This window comes from Heloderma suspectum, chromosome 2 (assembly GCF_057233095.1).
Source record: "Heloderma suspectum isolate Gila_16-S chromosome 2, 16-S_ref, whole genome shotgun sequence".
NCBI classification, from domain to species: Eukaryota; Metazoa; Chordata; class Lepidosauria; order Squamata; family Helodermatidae; genus Heloderma; species Heloderma suspectum.
The window spans coordinates 50895501-50915796 of record NC_139459.1 but is presented as its reverse complement, the minus strand read 5'-3'; the positions used below and the strand labels follow the sequence as shown (position 1 = coordinate 50915796).

The 20296-nt window shown below is 42.4% G+C and overlaps 1 protein-coding gene across 1 annotated transcript in view; it reads left to right on the top strand.

Moving 5' to 3' along the window:
- The window catches only part of MAP1B (microtubule associated protein 1B), a 96940-nt gene extending 88425 nt beyond the window's left edge, over positions 1 to 8515 (top strand). Inside the window, exons 6-7 of the mRNA XM_084833509.1 lie at positions 1195 to 1433; positions 5603 to 8515. Of these exons, the coding sequence (XP_084689635.1) occupies positions 1195 to 1433; positions 5603 to 5758 (395 nt within the window). The 3' untranslated portion in view covers positions 5759 to 8515. The remainder of the gene's footprint in view (positions 1 to 1194; positions 1434 to 5602) is intronic.
- The last annotated feature ends 11781 nt before the right edge of the window (positions 8516 to 20296 follow it).

The window sequence follows — 20296 nt, the reverse complement described above, 5'->3', positions numbered from 1 at the left end:
CAATCTTTTGAACCTAAGCAATTGATCTCCTGGGCAGAATCCAGTGCTGCCCATTTGCTGGTGGAGCTGACCACCATTCCTGGTCCACGCAGGGCCAGCCTCACCAATTCCATTCCGCAAGTGGACCCTACTGCTTGCAGAACTATGGTATAGCACTTCCAGGGGCAAGCCCAAATGAGTGGAAATGCTTGTTTCTGGAAGGAGGCGGAGCTCCCTTATGCTCCCTTATGAGAGTTCTGCCAACATGACCCTTTCCAGAAACTAGCATTTCTGCTTGCTTCAGGTTGTTCTGGAAGCGCTGTTCTGCAAGTGCTGGAAGCCGTTTGCAGAACAGAAGTGGTGGTACTGGCAACATGTGCAAGAACAGCACTGGATACTGCTCCCTGATGCCCTGGGAAGACCCTGCCAGCTTTTCCAGATGTTTTTTGTTACCTTTGGAGACTGCTGTTCTCACTGCCCCACAGCAGCTGTATTACTGACGTTATATGTCCTGTTAGATGCTGCTGTTGTACATGGTTTAGCTTGGTGTCCTCTTCCTAATGGCCTTTGTCAGTCTTCTCCTGTTCCTAACCCTGGGTCTGCCTTTGAACTGGCATTTGGGATAGTTGTTCTTCCTGTTTCTTCCAGTTTGGCAACTGCATATCAAATCATGCATAGAAGGGCCTCCTTAAGGATTGTATGGTAAATTCTATTGAAGAATCCTTTAAAAAAATTGAATGGCAACTCAATCATCACAATTTCTGCATTTTAATTCTTGAATTAACTAATCTTGTTATTCAACATGAATTTAATTATATATATAAAATTATATATATATATATATATATATATATATATATATATATATATATAAACATCATCATCTGGTAGATCATGTTAAATAACAAGTCTGGTGTGTGTAATACACACATGCGTGCGCACACAGGTATAATATTTTAATAGCATTGAAATACCCATCAAGTTTATATTTCTCTCTTGCTCTCCTCACTAAGCCATCTTTGGAGATACAGTTATCATATTTTAGCGACTCATTTAGTGACTCAGTAGGATGACAACACAAATTCATCAGGGAATGCGTTTACGTATCACAACCAGAGTGTGATGAGACAGGTCTGTCACTTCTAAGGTCACAGTAGTAGGCAGTATGCATTAACATTTTATCATCAATAACCCTTGTCTTTAATTTTTTTTAAGGACCTGGAAATGTCAAAACAACAAAGTCTATAGCTGTCCCTCCGGGACCTCCTGTGTATTTAGATCTGGTCTACATTCCCAACCACAGCAATAGCAAGAATGTTGATGTAGAGTTTTTCAAGAGAGTGAGGTCATCCTACTACGTGGTGAGTGGGAATGATCCTGCTGCTGAAGAACCGAGCAGGGCTGTCCTGGACTCCCTGCTGGAGGGCAAGGCTCAGTGGGGAAGCAACATGCAGGTAGGCTCCCCAGTTATTTGTGAATTAAGATCTGAAAGTAAAATAGGTGAAAGGAATTGGGGGAAAACCATTAAACTAAGATTTCAAGAGGTGCCTGGTATTTGACAGCAGTCTGTCTTCAACCTTTGTTTAGGCAAAGTAAAAAAAGTGTTTCATCATATGCTGATGATCTTTGCTCCACATCAATAAAAACTCCTGAGGAAAATCCAACCTAAGTCCTACTTAGAGTAGACCCATTGAAATGACTTAAATTAGTCATGAATAACTTAAGGCTCATTCCTTTCAATGGGTCTACTCTAAGTAGGACTTAGGTTGGATTTTACCCTGCATTTACAGTGCAATCCTATATATCAGCCTTCCCCAACCTGGTTTTCTCCAGTTGTTGTGGATTTCAACTCATACCAGCCCCAATCTGCATGGCCAGTGGTCAGGAATTCTGGGAGTTGTAGTCCAAAACATCTGGATGGAACCAGGTTGGGAAACACTGCTATATACATCTACTCAAAAGTAAGCCCCTTTGAGTTTAATGGGGCTTACTCCCAGGAAAATGGGATTGTAGCCTTAATGGGTTAATCTGTTCAAAAGCAACAGATGAGAACAGTTCCTTAAATTTCCCACAGATGTTTATTTATTAAGGAGGACTGATTGCATAATTTTTAGTTTATGAAATGTATGTTTAACTGATTAAGTATTTAAAATGTAAGTAGTTTTGCGTATTACCAAATCCTTGTAAGAGGATTTACAAGGATTCTTGAGTTATTGAAGGAAGTGTAAGAGGAGAACTAGACCTGAAGGGGCAGACCCTTTTGTTCTGTTGCTAGTCACCACCAAACAGCTGTAAAGTGGAGGGCAAGTGGATGATTTCAAGATGAGAGTCAGTCCGTGGGAGGGTTTGCTAAACCCTTCCTCCACCCATTCCTTTTCTTTAATAACCCTGCCCCTACCGGGGGCGGGGGGGGGGGGGTTGATGTTGTGTTGGCTCTGAGACCGGAAATAAGTCTGGCAAGGGAAAAATGTTTTAGTGAAGTGGTTGTGGGGGGAATGATTGATGGAGGAAGGGTTATTATTTATTATTATTTAAAATATTTATATGCTGCCTTGAGGGGAAAATCCCTGTCAAGGTGGCTTCCAAAATGTATTATAAACCCAAGTTCAAAAATCCCTCCCACTTGTTGCTTTCCCACTTGAAGTAACCCCTGTCCCACTTGTTACTGGATGCCTCCATTTTGCAGGTCTCATTCCACCCTAAGATACCTTTTAACAACTTAGGGTGCCATCCGATGGATTGAACTCCTAGTAGACAGAAGGCTGCAAGTTCAGAGCCCTCCACCTATCCTAAGCCCTGCCAGCAAGAGCCAGGCAGGGCGAGAGGAGGACAGAGGCGATTTCGCCTTTGTTTAAAATGCAAAAAGCAGCTAGATGGGTCTCTGAGCCCATCTAGCTGACTTACCTTTTGGTCGGTAGGAAGATAACTGGAGAGCCCATAGGATATTGCGAATCATGTCCTCTCCACCAGCACACCCCCTTTTCTCTCTCTCCATTTTCTCTCCCGAGTTGTGACCTTGTAAGAAAAACTTTTTGCAGTGGCTGTGAGAGGGTGGAGGAGAGAAGATCCGTGAAGAGATCTCCTATTCCGTGCTCATAGCTCATGTCTGTGGGCACAGAGGAGGTGATCCACAGCTTCCTATAGCACCCCAGTTTCTATCTTGCTCTCTTACAGGGCCCTCCTATGCATGCCTGCTCAGAAGTAAGACCCATTGAGTTCAGGAAAATAGGTATAGGATTGCAGACTTAATTTTTAAAAAGTACCATTTGTTGTTAAAAAGAAGTCTGTCTTTAATATTGTCATTATACTAACGCAAATACAAAAATAGCCTCAAAAAAGAAACAACTGTTACTGCTCCATTGATTAAAATTTGCCCTTGCTAATTAAAAATTAACCTCCCATAATTAATTGAGGTCAGATGCAGGCAACATGGGGCCTGTGAACCCTAGTGTGCCCTCACTTTTCTGGGCCCCCACCGAAGTGCCCTACTACTTCCACTTTTAATTTGTTTTTTACAGGCAGCTGGGATTGCTTCAAGGCGAAGCAAGGGCCTCTAGTGGCTCTCATCTTCTTTCCCCATGAATGCCTCTGGACCACACTTGGAGCTCAGAGACATTCTTAGGAAATGAAGATGGTAGGTGGCTGCAGGCTAGTGCTTTCATTTGCAGCGCATCCATTTTGTGGTGGTGCCCAGGGCAGTGTTTCAAATTGCCAAATACACCCATGGTCCCAAAAAGGTTGCCTACCTTTGCTTTAGGTGAACGGGTGTCCCAAGGGCATAGGATTTAGCAGATCCCCCTCTCCAATCACAGAGAGGGAGGTCCATGGGTTTTAGTATAAATAAAAATATTTATATAAATAAAATAAACCTCCACTTCACTTGCCACTCTGATGACAGTAAGAGCAAAAAGGGTGTTTGTTGGACATGGATCAGGAAAGGCTTTGGAATCACCAGATCCAAAGTCTTCCCATTTCCTTGACATTCCCCCAGAAATGGTGGGGGGCGAGCGCGAAGAGGACACCAGCGCAGCAGGATTTTGATTTGATGGTTCCTCTGCCCTGGGTTCTCCTTCCTCTGCCACCTTTGGATTGATCTGCCCTTGGATTGGTCTGTTGATTAAGCCAATGCAAGTTTTCAGCCATGGAAATAATATTTTTTTAATAAATAAGTTAAACAGATCCCCAGGACTTAGCACAGCCTACATGTTAATTTTTCCTCACATGGATGATGTTCTGACTAGGCCTGAGGGAAGTGGACACAACACAGAGTTCACAGTGGGTCACATCAGGCAATTTAGGAACACACTGCTGGAAGTGCTGGCTGGCGTATTCCCCTATAGAGAGGTGTTGTTCCAGAAAAGGACTATTACTACTTCTGCTATGGATTAATGGCATAGCAAGACCAAAAAAAGGAACCTATGTCCACTACCTACTGGTAGCAAAGGACTGCAGTCAGTTTCTGTTTCTACAATCTCATGGACCTGTGTGGCTGAGGGGCAGGAGAAGCTGTAGCGGGGGCGGGGGGGGGATTCATCCTCAGAGTCAGGTGATGGGAGAGCAACATCCTCTGGCCAGGAAGTTAGAGAATACGGTGAAGCAGGATGACCTGGGACCCGTCTGAAGCCAAGTTCTCTTCAGAGTAACGCCGTGCCTCAGAACCAGAGGACATGAGAGATGAAACCGATTCAGATCCAGCCAACTCTTTGCTTCTATGTGTCCATTCTGTCATTCACATTCATGATATCATGATTAAAATCCAAGGTCTCGAATATTATATAAAAAGCTCTTTATCCTATACGCTTGGGTGTCGCTTTACTGTAAGCCACTTTGGGGTGAGGTTTAAAACCTCAACCGCATGGGCAGAGTTCGGTCATGGCAAAACAGGTCTGACATAGCTAGGGTAATCTTTAGAGAGCCCTTCAGTTATACAAAAATGTAGCAGTAGTTACAAATGTACATTTAGAATTTTGAAGAATTCCAACATGGAAAGCTTGTCGCATCAGACAGCAGAGAATCCCTTATTGCAGCTGTAGGTTTCTGGAGGCTGCAGATTTGCAGTGTATTCTCAGTCATCTCTGGTTGAGGGAAGGACTATCTGCCTTGAGAGATTTCTCAGCTTCTCAGGATCCATGGCTTCTTCTGATAAGGTGTTTTCTTGGCGGGGCTGGCCCTACTAGGCAGAGTGAGGCAGCTGCCCTGGGCAGCAGATGCAGCAAGGGCTGGGCTGGGGTTGAGCGATGGCAATGTGTTGAACGGCGAAGCTGTGCATGTCATGCAGCCTGCTGTGCACCGCCTAAGCTAGTCTGGAAGATACTGTCCTGTGATCAGCACCCTCTAGGCCAGCAGCCCCTAAACCTACAGTGGAGGATGCTGTCTCATCACAACTGTTGAAACAAGATTCATCTGCCAGTCCATTTGGCTTTTGTGCATGGAATGGAGGAGGGTGCCATCTCTTCCTTTGCGTCAGACAGGAAGATCTCCTAGGCTGGCCTTGCCTCTTGCACTTGGTTGTTCCCCACAGATATGTAAGACATGTTTTTTAAAAAAGGGGGTCCATGTTATATATGAGACTTGATAATTTGTTCTGTCTAATCTTAATGTGCCCTCTGTTCTTGTATTGCAGGTGACCTTAATCCCAACCCATGATTCAGAGGTGATGAGGGAATGGTATCAAGAGACCCATGAGAAACAACAGGACCTTAACATCATGGTTTTGGCAAGCAGCAGCACTGTTGTTATGCAAGATGAATCTTTCCCTGCATGCAAGATTGAACTGTAAAAAAAAAAAAAAAAAGCAATGCTTCACAACTTTAAACTTTGTTTCCAGAAATTCTTCAATTTGAAAACACCTTTTTAAAAAATGTAATCCATCTAATTCAGCTGCTGAACTATATATACCTGCCAAATGCTATACTGTATCACAGTGATGCAAGTCACTAATCTTTTTTTTTTTTCCAGTCTTTGCTGATTGCTATGGGAAATAACAGTATTCCCACCACAGGGTTCAAATTACTGCAAAAACTGCAGATCCAGGTTCATCTCCGCTGAACATTTGGAAACCATGCACTAGCAAACACTGCTGACTTCTGCCAGGTTATGGGGTATTTTCCCTTGAGAGAAACACAGGGAGAAAGAGAGAGAGAGAGAGAGAGGTAGAGGAGAATAAAATAAATAGTTTTGCATTACTCTCAAAGCAATCAGTGTATTGCTTCCTGCAGTCTGCCATCACATAAAAAGAAAGACGTACGTTTGCATCAGTCTGAGTTATTGCAAGAGCGGGCATTTTTAATTTAGTGACAAATTAGCTAGAAAAATAAGCAAAACTGAGCGTGGCTTTGAAGGGACATGAGATCCAAAACACTCACTTGCTGTTAGCAACTTCACTTTTAAATGCTTCATACTCACTTAACATAATTCTCTTAGGCAATATATGCTAGTAGTTTGAACCTCATTCAGTTTAACATACAAGCATGTTGGTCTAAGGCATGCTCCCAGTGAAAATCCACCTAGTCCTCTCAAATTTGACAAACTTGCATGCTGAAACACTCAAGTCACAGTCAAGTTTACTGAAGCAAAATACCAAAGCAGTTGGGAGTACCTATGGTAGACAATTTGCCTTAGAAAGTGACTTGAATGTACAAAGATACTTGATGCACTTATTTTTTAATGCAAGATTGCAAGTTTATAAACATCTGTGTAGGATTATAGTTACACCAGTACAGAAGTATGCGTGTGCATGTGTGCTACTGGAAACCTCTCTGATTGGTCAAACAGCTTGGTGCTATGAATTATGTATGTAAGTGGAACACTTAATTGGGGGCACTTGAACAGCAAGCCGTTTTTGAAAGTTTGTTTTTTCTCCTTTTTTCTGCGTTATGGAAGCATGAAAGAAAGGGTGCCCAGTACCAGAAATGCAAAACTTAGCAAACATACAGAATGCTGCAAAAAGGTTCTCTGCACGTCTGTACAGTCTTTTGGAGCCTTCCTTTGTCTTACATTCTTTTGACTGTTTAATTTAAGAGTGAATATGGGAACAAATGTACAGAAGAATTTTTTTAGCTCTGCGTGAACTTTTAATAGATGAATTTTTAAACAGAAGTTTCGTTTACAGGAAATTGCAAAGAAAAAAAATTCAGGTGAAGGCAAATTTTTTAGTAGTTTTGTAAGACAAATGCATAATGTTGTTTTGAGGTTCTGGTAAGAATGAAGTATGATATTGCAGTAACATATTTATTGAACACAGTTAGCTGCCAAGAATTCTTTTGCAGGGAGCACACTAACAAATATAGTTATATGTTAGTGATCAAAGAACTGAGGACTGAAAGGCTAGTTGGCTTCCTTTTTAACCAGAAGGCAGCCTAGGTTCTAGGCAGGCCCAAAGGCACATGCAACCCAATGAGTCACTTGTGGCAGCAATATTTTTCATGGTACCAATGAAAGCAGCTTACGATTGGGAGTTGCACCGCAGCATCTTCTGTGACATTGCAAGCAATCCTGCCATGCTCCTCTCAAACTGTCCAGCACTGCAGGTTGGGGCAACCCAGTGCCTTGGGCTAGCCCTACCTAGGTTTCCTTTCTCCTAGTATTGTCTTGAGTAACATTAGCTCAAGGAAGTCAAGCAGTTTGTCTTCCCAGTACATACAGATTCCTCCCAAAAGTAAATCCAGGGCTGTGTATAAGTTGTAATTCTGCAAGAGCACAGAGAAACTGTAGAAGGTGGCCTTGGCCACAGAATTCAGCATTCCGAGAATATCAACTCTCTTTTAAAAAAAAGTTTCTTACTCATAAGGTTACAGAGAGAAACCAGAGGAGTTGCTCATCAGGATTTCTGGCAGTCAGAGAGTAGCACTTAAGTACCTTGGAGAGCCTTTTGCCTGCTCCAAGTCTAGCAGTAGAAGAATAAATTAAGCAGAATGAGAAATCATGCAAATATGCATAATTTATGTAAGTTGCAGAATTCAGCTAAAGTTATGAAATTTGGATTACCCTGGAGCAGAATTTTGATTTTTTTTTTTTTTAAACAACGACCACAGAGTACACACAGCCTGAGTAAAGCCTTCTATATTAAGACAGATGGGCTCAAAGAGGTGGAAAATTATAGAACCTGTGATCTCATAGAGATATTACTGGTACTGGTGGAATACTTTGAGGACCAGGCAGCATGTTATCACTACATATAATGATATCCATTATGTTTTACTTTGCAGCTTTGTACAGAATTTACATAAGCTCGTTTCCTCTATAATAGGAACTTGCATTGTTCTATGCCAATCATTTTTGCAGAAGGCTTTGATTCCATTAAGCAGTGGACAATTGCAGCATTTCATTTTCTATTTGTTGTATAATTTATTTCAGTTGTTAACATTGTTTATTTTTGTTTTATTTGATAGATGTGCATTTGCACTGCTAATTTTTTATATTTTTAACACTACTTCCAACCCCTTTTAATTTGGGCTGTGTAGCCCAGTTAATGCTGTGAAATATTGTTTGTTAAATGTTTTGTGCATTTAAAAATTCTAATATTTTATTTTTGTTTAACATCTCTAGCAGTGCTGCTTTATTTATTATTTTACCCTGGCCCTTCAAACACTTGTGTTCTTGCGGTCCCTTTGATTTTATTGGAACAATATTTGTGGAAGACTAATAGTCTTAAACAATCTTGAAAAATTCCATATGATAGTGGTACGAAAGACAAAGGGAAATATCTTGTGGAAAAATGCAAATTGCTGAGTTCACAATAATCTATACTGCATTTCTTTTCTAATGCTCACATCTTGATACTAAAGATGGGTTTGCACCACAGCAGAGAGTGGTTTGTCCCAGTATAACTATAACAGAATCCTGGGCAAAGCAAGTGGGGGAAGTTTGTACTGTTCTGTTACCTGTATGTTGAAGCTGTTGGCACCATGAAGCTGAAATGCCCACATGCTGCTACATAAGTGGATATTACTCCTGCCTGCCCACATCCTTAGCTCAACTGTAGCCATTTTGTAGCACAGCATCTGCTGATGTGGTGCAACCTTGACAGCACATTCATCCACACTGGATGTGCCAGCACAATGCTGTCAACAATGCATTATGTTGTTATGGTGGTGTGCTGGGCCCTTTTGTTACTGTATCTCATCCTGAGCTTGCTTTGTTAACACAGTTGCCACGAGTCTTTTATAATCTCCTACTATGGATGCTTGCTTAGAAGCAAGTCTTACTGAGTTTGAGGTGTCCAAGTTGGTGTCCAGGGGATTGCTGTTTAGTCTACCAAATTACTAATGCAATACTCCATTGATTAACCAATTTTACAGAATTGATTTGTGTTAGTATTCCCACCACCCCGTACTTTGTAATTAAGCAGAGTTTAAAGGATTTGATCCAGATTTAGGCCTACTTAGGCAGACTATAGTTGTTGAAACTACTGGGAATTTAGTCATGGCTGACTTAAATCCCATTGATTTCAGTGGGTCTACTCTAAGTATGACTAAGTCTGTATCCAACCCAAAGCATTTTGTAGTGTGGGAATATATGTCACAAACCTTTTGCCAAAAATGGAGAATGTAGTTAAAAGTGAGCAAGGGCATTGTGGAGGTTGCCACCTAGTCTGTTTTCAACCGAGCTGCTTCTTTAAAAAAAAAGTGGGGGCAGTGTTCAGCCTTAAATAGCAATATTAAATGTATATGCATTTATATGTGCAAAAAAGAAATTGCCATCTCTGTCCTCCCTGTAAGAGGTGGAACCCCACCCCCCAGTCACAAGTATATCAGCAGTCCTGTTGAACCAGATTATTTCAAATCAGCATAACAGTGCAATTTTGTATACATCTGCTCAGAAGCAAGCCCCATTGAGTTCAATGGGACTTATTCCCAAGTAAATGTGAGTAGGATTGCAGCCTTAATGGGGTTCAAATTTGGCCTTAACACTCCTTCACTTTATGCACATTTGTTATCACTTCACATGTATTTAATTGTAGAAGCAAAAATGTAATCAAGTTCTTGTGTCAGCTGCACTTTTTTCCCCAATTCTTCAGATTTCTTTAAAGCCCCATTCAGCTCTTGGATGCCAGCTAACTTTTTCCTGTATGAAAATGTGGCATTCTCTGTGACAACCTTCCCCAACCTGGTGCCCTCCAGATGCGTTGGAATGCAACTCCCATAAATTCCCAGCCAGCAATAGCCATGCTGGCTGGGGAATTATAGGAGTTGCATTCCAACGCATCTAGAGGGCACCAGGTTGGGGAAGGCTGCTCTACGGTGTGGACACAAAGTTCCCATTGTGCAGAAGCAGCGTGGCTGATTTTCCCCTCCCTTGTCTGCAGCCTCCTGCATTTCCTGCAAACTGGCTCCTGAGGAGCAGAGAACTTTCCAGAATGACTCTCTGAGGATACAGGGAGATGCAGTGCTGGTGAAATTGACACCTGGCCTGCACATGAGTGGAGTGCCCTCCCTTGGTGCAGCAGTATCTTTGGCTCCAAGCCTATGTTATCTGCTTCAGATTTCTGAATAAGACTGGAAAAGTGGGGTATACATTTGCAAACATCTTTTTATTTTACACATAGAGACACACATACACACACATAGAGAGAGTTTAGACTGGCAGTCAGTTCTGGTGTTCTTTTTTAAAAGAAGCTCCTCTTGACCAAATTAATGCCTTTCTTGCCTGTGCAACTAACCGAATTGTGTTAGTCACAGCCATACACAATTAGCTTAGCGACAGTCAATCAGAAAGTACCATGGATACTGATATTGAGCTCTGTTGCTCAGCACAGATTACTAGAAGCATGGTTCAATACGGATTAGTCTAATTTTAATGTATAATATTTGGGTGTTAAGAGCACTCTAGAAAATGGTATTACCCATTGGTAACATTCCCCTAATCATGGCCTTTATGATAGTACTATACCACTGATTGAAATTCAGTGATGGTTTAGTCGAGACACAGTCCATTTTCAAACTTAAAACTGACCTTCTTTTGCATGCCTTTTCATTTACCTATGGTGGGTCTAATTACAAATATTCCTACCTTTTAATCCCATCTTCCATTCTTTCTCTCATGATTTTTTTTTTACATACTGTGGTGAATGGATCCAAATGTGTATATGAATGTGTTTAGCTGTCTTCAGTAGCTTAAGCAGTTTAGGAACCTTGCGCCATGGAATTGAGAAGACCAATTTGCTTAGGGAAACTGCCCCAAGAACTCCCGCTCCAAGGAGTTATTTGCATTTTCAAGTTCTATGTCATAGGCCTTTCTTTTGTCCATATGTAACCAGAAGTTCTTGCTCAGAGGAAAATAGTAATTTTTGTGGTCTGGCATTATTAGCAATGGGAAAATATTATGTTTACACTTAAAAAAAAATAAAGAGATTACTGTAATGCTCATCATTTCACTTAATAGTTGAACAAACCACGAAAATCAGTCTAGGTACAAGCAGTTCTTTAATGCATTTGCAATTGCATTGCTTGCCTTGTTAAAAGATGTTTGCTATTTTAAAAAAAATCTGTTTGTTGTGATCTTACAAAATAATAAAACAAAAATGCAGCATCAAAACCTTGAACATTTAAGGGGGGAAAATGCTTCTCTGCACTAAATTAGCTTAGGAGCTCCAGATGCCCAGAGCTACCATTATATTCATACAAGACTGGGCTGTAATCATACCAGTAAAAGCGCAATTCTGAAGTTCCAGGATGCTTTTCACATGTTTGCATGCAGCCATTTATTCTTCCAAGCCATGGAGAGAAAGTCTTGTTGCTGGCTGAGAAGCACCTCACACTCCTCTCTCTTGTTCTGAATGGTCTTGTTTGTGTCGGTCTGCAGCTGTGTATGGTTTTATGTCTTATAATCCTTCATCACCTCTATTCTATCCAGTCATACCTAACGTAGAAAATTAGTTTCCAGTGAAAGTAATATGTAGTGCTTTTATGATATTTGTGTGCAATATCCCCTCTTCCGTTGAGGATATTTGATGTAAAGGAAACAAGCTCAATTCCACAATAAAATACAAAAATAGTTGAAGTGGTGTGGTATGATTTTTGTCTTTCTATGCCATGTAATATATGGAAGTTAACTTTTAGCTCTCTCTTCAAATCCCATCCATTGGAAAGGGTTGCAAGGTAGAATGATCCTGTAGGCCTCATTACCAGCTCCTGGAATCAAATGGGGTGGGAGCCTAGAGTGGTCATCACCATCATAAGCTATCTGTGAATCTCTTGGGGGCATCTGGCCAGCCATGTTGGTGTACCGGGTTAAACGGACCTTTGGTCTCATGAAAAAGGAAACAAAGGCTTTGCTTTTTGTGTGGTATGTGTGCAAACACTGCGATTTCCCAGTTTATTCTAGATAATGTCATGTTAATGGAACTGCTCTAGAATGAGTGTCTGTTGTGGATTTCAGCTAAAGCCATTAAGGTGATACATCTAACATGGCCAAAGTTTCATGCATATACACGCTCTCCAGCTGGAGTGCTTTGCAAAGCTGGAAGGTTTGTAAGCTTTCCTAACTTGTTGTTGCTCTCACTTCTGAATATGCCATAAGGGCATGATTATTACAAATAAGACAAAACACCTGATCGGGGTGTTGCTAGGTTCTTAAAAGATATGGGGCACAGGCCCTTAACACAAATTTGCATCTCTCTCTCTCTCTCTCTCTCTCTCTCTCTATCTTTATAATATAGCCAAGTCTAAGTGCACCTCTAATATATGTGTGTGTGTGTGTGGTGTGTGCATGTGGTGTGCTTGGGTGTGTGTATAGATTACATACATAAGTGTGCAGTGACCCCCCACCCCACTTCAACTCAGACCCAATTCAGCATTTTGGAAAACATCCTGCTTCTGCTCAGACCAATTTGTAGTCTGATCATTTCAGCTCAGCACCAAACCTGAGTCAAGGTTTGGAAAAATGAGTCTTTATGCTTCCTGTTGAACACCATTGGATTAAAAAAAAAAAAAAAACTATCTTTTTTCTCTTGGTCAGAACTAGATGATAATTTCAGGAATAGTAGCCCCCTAGAAGGGAATTACACCTGCCTAATGTCAGAAAAATAGGTGCAGGGTTTATATTTTGATTTTCTTTTAAAGGGAACTGCCAATAAAATTTTTATTACTTGGAAGAATTGGATACACATTTCAGGATTCATTGTCCCATCGGAGGAGGTCATGTCTCCAAATTTCAGAATGATAAGCCACAAGGATTTTTGTGCAAGAGTGGCCTTGACATTTTGAGATCTCCAAAAGAGGACATACTAATCTTATTTTCCTTGTGGACCATTGTTCTGAAAATTACAGACAGCCTACAGTTGTCCCTAAGAAACCAGCAAAGCTTCAGAAGGATAAGTGCAGCAGTTCATGTAGAAGGGGAATTCTCCAGTTTGGGGGAGGAAGTGATTTGCTTTCCCTTCACCCCTTCTCCAATAGTTTTTTGGGTAAATTTGTATGAAAATGCATAGGTCGTTAGAGGTGTCTCCTAGGCAAGAAACCTGCAAAGTTTCTGAAGGATATACATACATGCAAATTTAGAATGACTAGAATTTATTTACATTTCACCAATGTTAGCAGCAGGGGAACATGGGTGGGGAGGTGCTATTGCACTCATGTCCTGCTTGTGGGTTTCCAATGGGCATCCGATTGGCCACTGTGTGAACAGAATGCTGGACTAGATGGACCTTGGTCTGATGCAGCATGGCTCTTATGTTCTTAAATAGAGAGTGCCTCTGAGCATGTGCAGAATGCTTTTCTTTCACCACTAAGCACTTGCATTCTCCTACCAGTTCTATTCCCCTCCATGCAGCCATCCCTCCTCATCCTACCATCTTCCAGCAAATCTTCATAAAAACAGATGTCTTCTTTTGTGCAACTCCTCTCTACGTCCTCGTTGTTATGCACAAGCTCTCATTGTATCTTCCTCCCCATAACTTCACTTGTGCCAAGACTTCACCAGGATTCAGCCAATGAATCTGTTTTCAAAACTAGGGCTAAGTTATGGAGAAATTCTGAGCATGTACTAAGTGCCTTTCCGTCACCACTGAAGTTAAGAGTTCATGCAAAAACAAAACTCACAAATGAGAAAAAATGTATAGGACTGAGCTGAAAGGTTAGTCAATTCATTAGGTGGAATTGGGTAGGCACTGTATTAAGCCTGTAATACCATGCTCACAACTCAGGATTCATTTCTGAGTAAACACCCAGAACATCAAAGTGCAAACGTCCCTGCAAAAGTAACTCATGCTGGAATCCTTTGCACACTTTCCTGAAGGTAAGCCTCATTAAACATAATAGGGCTTCTGAGTAGGCATACATAGGCTTGTATAAATTAGCAGTATTTATCTCTCCACTTAAAAAACAAACCAAAAACTCCTATTTTTATTAAAGCTTTCTGTTCATAGGAAGCTGACTTATACTGAGTAAGAGTCCATCTAGCGTAGCATCGTTGACACTGACTGGCAGGAGCTGCTCTCCAGTATTTCAGGCAGGATTCTTTCCTAGCCCTACCTGGAGATGCTGGGGATTGAACCTGGGACCTTCTGCATGCTAAGCACGAGCTCTGACACTGAGCTACAGCCCTTCCTATTGCTGGATAATGGCAACTGACAAACAGAACAGCCCCAGTTTTGTTTCTCTGCAACCATGTGAACCCACTTTTTTCAAAGCTTGAGTGAGAAGGAGAAAGACCAACCCTCTTGTCTGTTTGTATAAAGTCAAATACAGTTCAGAACTTCTCTTGCCCACCGAAGGAAACTCTCTAAGAATTCCCCAAGATACGTTCTGGGTGGAATAAAGAAGACAAAGAACAGGATAGGGGAGGGGAGGGAAGAATAAAAGAAGAATGGTGACTCGAAATGCAAGGGGGGGGGTAGAGAGAATTCCCTAAACCAAGTGGCTCCTTCCAGAGAGGTAGTACTTCAGAGGAATTCTGGAGGCTGTGCAGGATTTGTAAGGATTGCACATACTTAACTTTATGAGGTGAGGTGGCTGAGGGCATTTTCTAGCTTTTTTTAAACTGTAGAACCTGTTTAAAAGCCTTAGCAGTTCCTTGATCATGATGCCACGTAGTCCTAACCCTCCCTTTGGGATTATTTGAGTCCTACAGCTATTTAGGAGAAATTAAAGTGGAGGGGAAGAAACAAGTTTGTGGAGGCTGATTGGATCCTTTGCTGTACTGAAGCTACTAAACTTCTGCAGAATCCAAAGTTTCCACTTTGGGGCAGTAAAATCAGGTGCTGTGCGAAATACCAGTATTTCACATGAAGCTCTTTCTTCCCTTCCTTCTCCCTCTTCAAAATTTAATTGCAAGCAAGCTCCCAACAGTGGGCATGTAAGAGCAGAAAAGTAGGGGGAGAGCGGTTTTTTGCACGTCAAAAAAACCTACACCAGAGATTAGGGATAGTGGCCTGCTAGTGGTCACCTTAAATTCCTTCTGATTAGGATTTCTAATTCCCTGTGTAGCTTGGCAGTTTTTATTTTTTTAGTCTTTGAGAAAAGGAAACTTTACACATGGCTAGCACAAAAGCCACTGGACCTAACTGTCTGAAATTTGGCAGGTTCAGTCAGCTCCATAGGGGCTGCCAGGTCCTCAAATTCCATGCATGTATGTAGAAGCACACACACAAAAATAGCTCTTTACTTTGACAGATTTTCTTGAAAATAGCAAATTTTACCTGAGAGACTAGCATAAAAGCCACTTCACCTAACTTCCTGAAAATGGGCAGGTTCAATCAGCTCCATGGGAGCTGTCAGATTCTCAAATTCCATGCACTTATGTGGAAGAACAAAAAAAATTATAGCTCTTTGCTTTGAGATATTTCCTTGAAAAAATCAAATTTTACCTGTGGCTAGAACAAAAGCCACTGGACCCAACTGCCTGAAATTTGGCAGGTTCAGTCATCTATATGGGGTCTGCCAGCTCCCCAAACTTTATGCACTTATGTGGAAGCAGACAAAAAAATATAGCTCTTTGCTTTGACAGATTTTCTTGAAAATAGCAAATTTTACCTGTGACTAGCACAAAAGCCACTGGACCTAACAGCCTGAAAATGGGCAGCTTCAATCAGCTCCATAGGGGCTACCAGGTCTCCAAATGTCATGCATTCATCTTATAAAGGAAAAAAGTTATGGCCATTTCTGTTTTACAATGCAAGTAAATGGGGAAAAGTTAAAAAAAAAATGGCAATTAGGACAGCTCAAAAATCTGGGGAACAGCTCAAAAGATCCAGGGCCTGTACCCAGGTAGGCCCTTCTATAACAATGCCCCTGCACCTGATGCTGAATTTGAAAATGTAAAACATGGACATCAGGTAGATGTTTCTTTCACCTAGTTTAACTATCACCTGAGGACATAACTAGATTTCTGAAAGCAGACTGGGTGTGTGTGTGACCAATCAGGGCTGTAGCACTGGGAGCCCTGCATCATCTAAATCTGCACCTGCATCCTAGCTGCTTTGTTACACAGGAAAACATGCAGCAAGGCTTGGATCCAGTATCACAGTCTTGGACGTGGAGGAGGCTGCTTGAACAATGGGGCTTCAGTGTATTCTCACTGCAGCCCCTCTGTGCACCCTCCAAGTCTACTCCAAAGGGCCGGGGACCTCTGGGAGATCCTCCAGGGGAGATTTGGAGAGTGCAGGAAGGAGGAGAGGACATGGAAGCCCCATTCTGCAAGCAGTGGCCTCTGCTTGTGGTAATGTGGTGCTGGATTCAGCCTGTGGGACACATTCATACATTTGGTTGCAGCTTTTGCAGACATTATATTTCATCCCAGTAATGGGATGTAAACATGCAGCTGGTATAAATTCTGCACTATATTATTATTATTATTATTATTATTATTATTATTATTATTATTAATAATTCTCTTAACCTTTTGAGTCTGAATTTCTGAGCAGAATTTTACATTTTCAGTGAAATAATGTTATTCCGACCAATCTGGGCTATTGATGAACTGGGCTCAGCTGAACATTTATATTCTTGCTTCAGCAGTGAAGAAACCTGTATTTTGCATAACATCCTGAATGTTAAGTAGTCCAATTGCCAGCACATTGCTATTATGCAATTTGCATTCATTTCAGTAGCATCTGCACAGGAACACATATAACAAGCTACTTAAATTAACGGAGGGGACACAGTGGTGATGCTTGGCGAGTTCTACTGTAAGCAAGTTGCTTCAAATTTCATTAAGTATATGAATGAAGGGTCTTGAGTTTATCTTTACTCCAGCTGTTGTGATAGGTTTGCCCCATAAAACCAGTAGCGTAGCTGGAGAGACCTTGTTGGGATAAGGAAGGTTCAGCCTTGCCTTGCTATGATCATCAGTTCCATCTGCTATCCACCATTACATCCGACATGGAATGGGGAAGGCTTGCATCCAATCAGTTATATAGTCAGGGCCAGAAATACTGGAACAAGGATAACTGTTTTGGCAGTTGGCCTCTGTACACCACATTGAAGTTGAAAGGAAACACACTCAGATGGGAGCGAGGTCAGGACTGTCAGCTGTAATTCAAGGGGTTTGAGAAAAGTGGGGCACTAACCATTCAGGAAGGACAGCCAGTGGCATACACACACCCCCATCATTGGGGGCTCATAAGTAATGGCACGAATGGCTGACAAGCAGCTGCATGGCCAGATGTGGCCTGTTTCCTGGGTGCCCCATGACCAATCAAGCAGATGAAAGGCCTGGAGGTGGTTCTGAGTGTTACATTTGCATTTGGTAGCTGTTCACTGGAACTCCCAACATAAGGTCCAAAGAGGTGTCCATGCGAGTGAAGGAGGCCATCCTTAGGGCTGAGGAAACAAAATAAACCCATCAGAGAGATAGCAAAAACAGTGGGAGTGGCCAATACAACAGTTTGGAACATCCTGAAAAAGAAGGAATTAACTGGCAAGCTCAGCAACAGCAAAAGGCCTGGCAGACCATGAAAGACAACTAAAGAGGATGACGGCAGAATTCTGCTTATGGTGAAGAGGAACCCTTTCACAACATATAGCCAGGTCAAGAACGCTCTTGCGGAGGTAGGCATGTCATTGTCAACATCTACAGTCAAGAGACGGCTTTATGAATGTAAATACACAGGCTTCACAACAAGGTGCAAACCACTGGTAACGCTCAAGAACAGAAAGGCCAGATTAGCCTTTGTCAGCAAACACCTAAAAAAGCCTGCCCAGTTCTGGAATAAGATTCTTTGGACTGATGAAACCAAGATTAACTTGTACCAGAATGATGGGAAGAGAAAAGTATGGAGAAGGAAAGGAACAGCTCATGATCCAAAGCATACCACATCATCTGTCAAACATGGTGGAGGCAGTGTTATGGCATGGGCATGTATGGCTGCCAATGGAACTGGGTTACTGGTGTTTATTGATGACTTGACTGCTGATAAAAGCAGCAGGATGAATTCTGAAGTGTATAGGGCTATACTTTCTGCTCAGATTCAGCCAAATGCTGCCAAACTGATAGGACACCGCTTCATATGGCAGATGGATAATGACCCAAAACATACAGCAAAAGCTACCCCAGAGTTTCTCAAGGCAAAGAAGTGGGATGTTCTTCAATGGCCAAGCCAGTCACCTGGTCTCAACCCAATAGAGCATGCATTTCACTTACTGAAGACAAGACTGAAGGCAGAAAGGCCCACAAACAAGCAGCAGCTGAAGGCAGCTGCAGTGAAGGCCTGGCAAAGCATCTCGAGGGAGGAAACTCAGCATTTGGTCATGTCCATGGGTTCCAGACTTCAGGCAGTCATTTTCTGCAAAGGATTTTCATCCAGGTATTAAAGGCGACCCTTAAATTTGAAATGATGTCGGTTTGTTCCATTACTTATGAGCCCCCAACGATGGGTGTGTGTGTATGCCACTGGCTGTACTTCCTGAATGGTTAGTGCCCCACTTTTGTCACATGCCTTGAATTACAGCTGAAAGTCTGACTTTGCTCCCATCTGGGTGTGTTTCCTTTCAACTTCAATGTGATGGTGTACAGAGGCCAACTGCCAAAACAGTTATCCTTGTTCCAATATTTCTGGCCCTGACTGTAAGTTGGATCTTCCCCCAGTGCTGGAAGACCAACTGGAAAATGCCACGACTCTTGCTAGTTGAGCCTGTCAGTGAAGGGGTTCAAACAATCAGGGGAGTAAAAGAAGCCATCGTGGCTCCCCCCCCCCATGCATGTGACGAGTGCATGGCTACTATTTGCATAGTTACCTGTGATGCAGTGTGGGTTGCCCTATCATATGAACCTAACGCATAGCATGGCTGGGCTGGCTTCATACCCACCCTACAACCCCTACTGCAAGTCGTGGGTTGCAGGGTGGGCAAGAAGCCACAGCCACCATGCTGTGCTCCAGGTTTGGACAATACGGCAACTCATGCTGCATTGCGGGTAGCTATGCAAATGGCAGCACTGCATGCAGCACATTCGGGGGAGAAGCCACAATCACTTCTTTGACCGCCATGATCATTCGAACCCTACCAGTGTCCACCTTGGGGAAAGCCTGATGGTGCTCAATCTATAGTTGGCCCGGTCCGTGTTCAAGTACCAGTTTTGTCATCCTGACCCCAGGCGTGGTGTTGCAGCTCTCTCTTTTGGTGGTGGCGGTTCAGGTGGGTGATGTACCATTTACACATGCTTCTTATAGATGTGTCTATCAGGTGTGTCTATGTTGCAACAAAGCTTTTGGAGGGCAGCAATGAACGATTACTCCCCTGCTAGGAATCTTCCTTGGGGATGTCCTTGAGGTTACATCTCAGCCTCCCTTCAGGTTCAACGTGTTTAACAAAGCCAGTGGGCAAAAATCAGCATGCTGAAGCCATTTAGGTTTTCGCTTTCCCCTTTTTTCTTACCCCTGAGCCAGTTCAATCTAAGCCTGTTTACACAATCATCATGCTTCTGTGTGCAGAATAGGAATGGTGATCCTACAGGTATGCCGACAGATACGCATAAGCTGTCCGATAGACTGACTGCATGCTGTTCTGTCACATCTATCGGAGTGGACTGGCTCCCCATTTTTTTGGTGCGCAAGGAGCAAATGCAAGTGAAATGAGGGAAGCTGAAATCTGAAAAGATGGAGGCGGCCAGCCTGTTCTCAAGGGCACGGGGTCGTTGAATGGCCATCGGTGCAAAGGACAAAGACTAATTATATCAGCTGCTGCAACACCTTCTACAACAGGAGCCAATGTGCCATGTAAATAGTCTTAGCACCCTGGTCATAAAAGGTTGGATCCAGGACTTGTCTTCCAGAAGGGACATTTCACAAGAGGAAGGGCTTTGCTTGCAGTAGGCCCCTCTGATTGATTGGGGGGGAGATCCCCTCCATCCCATATACCAAGGCTCACCCCATTCAGCAGGG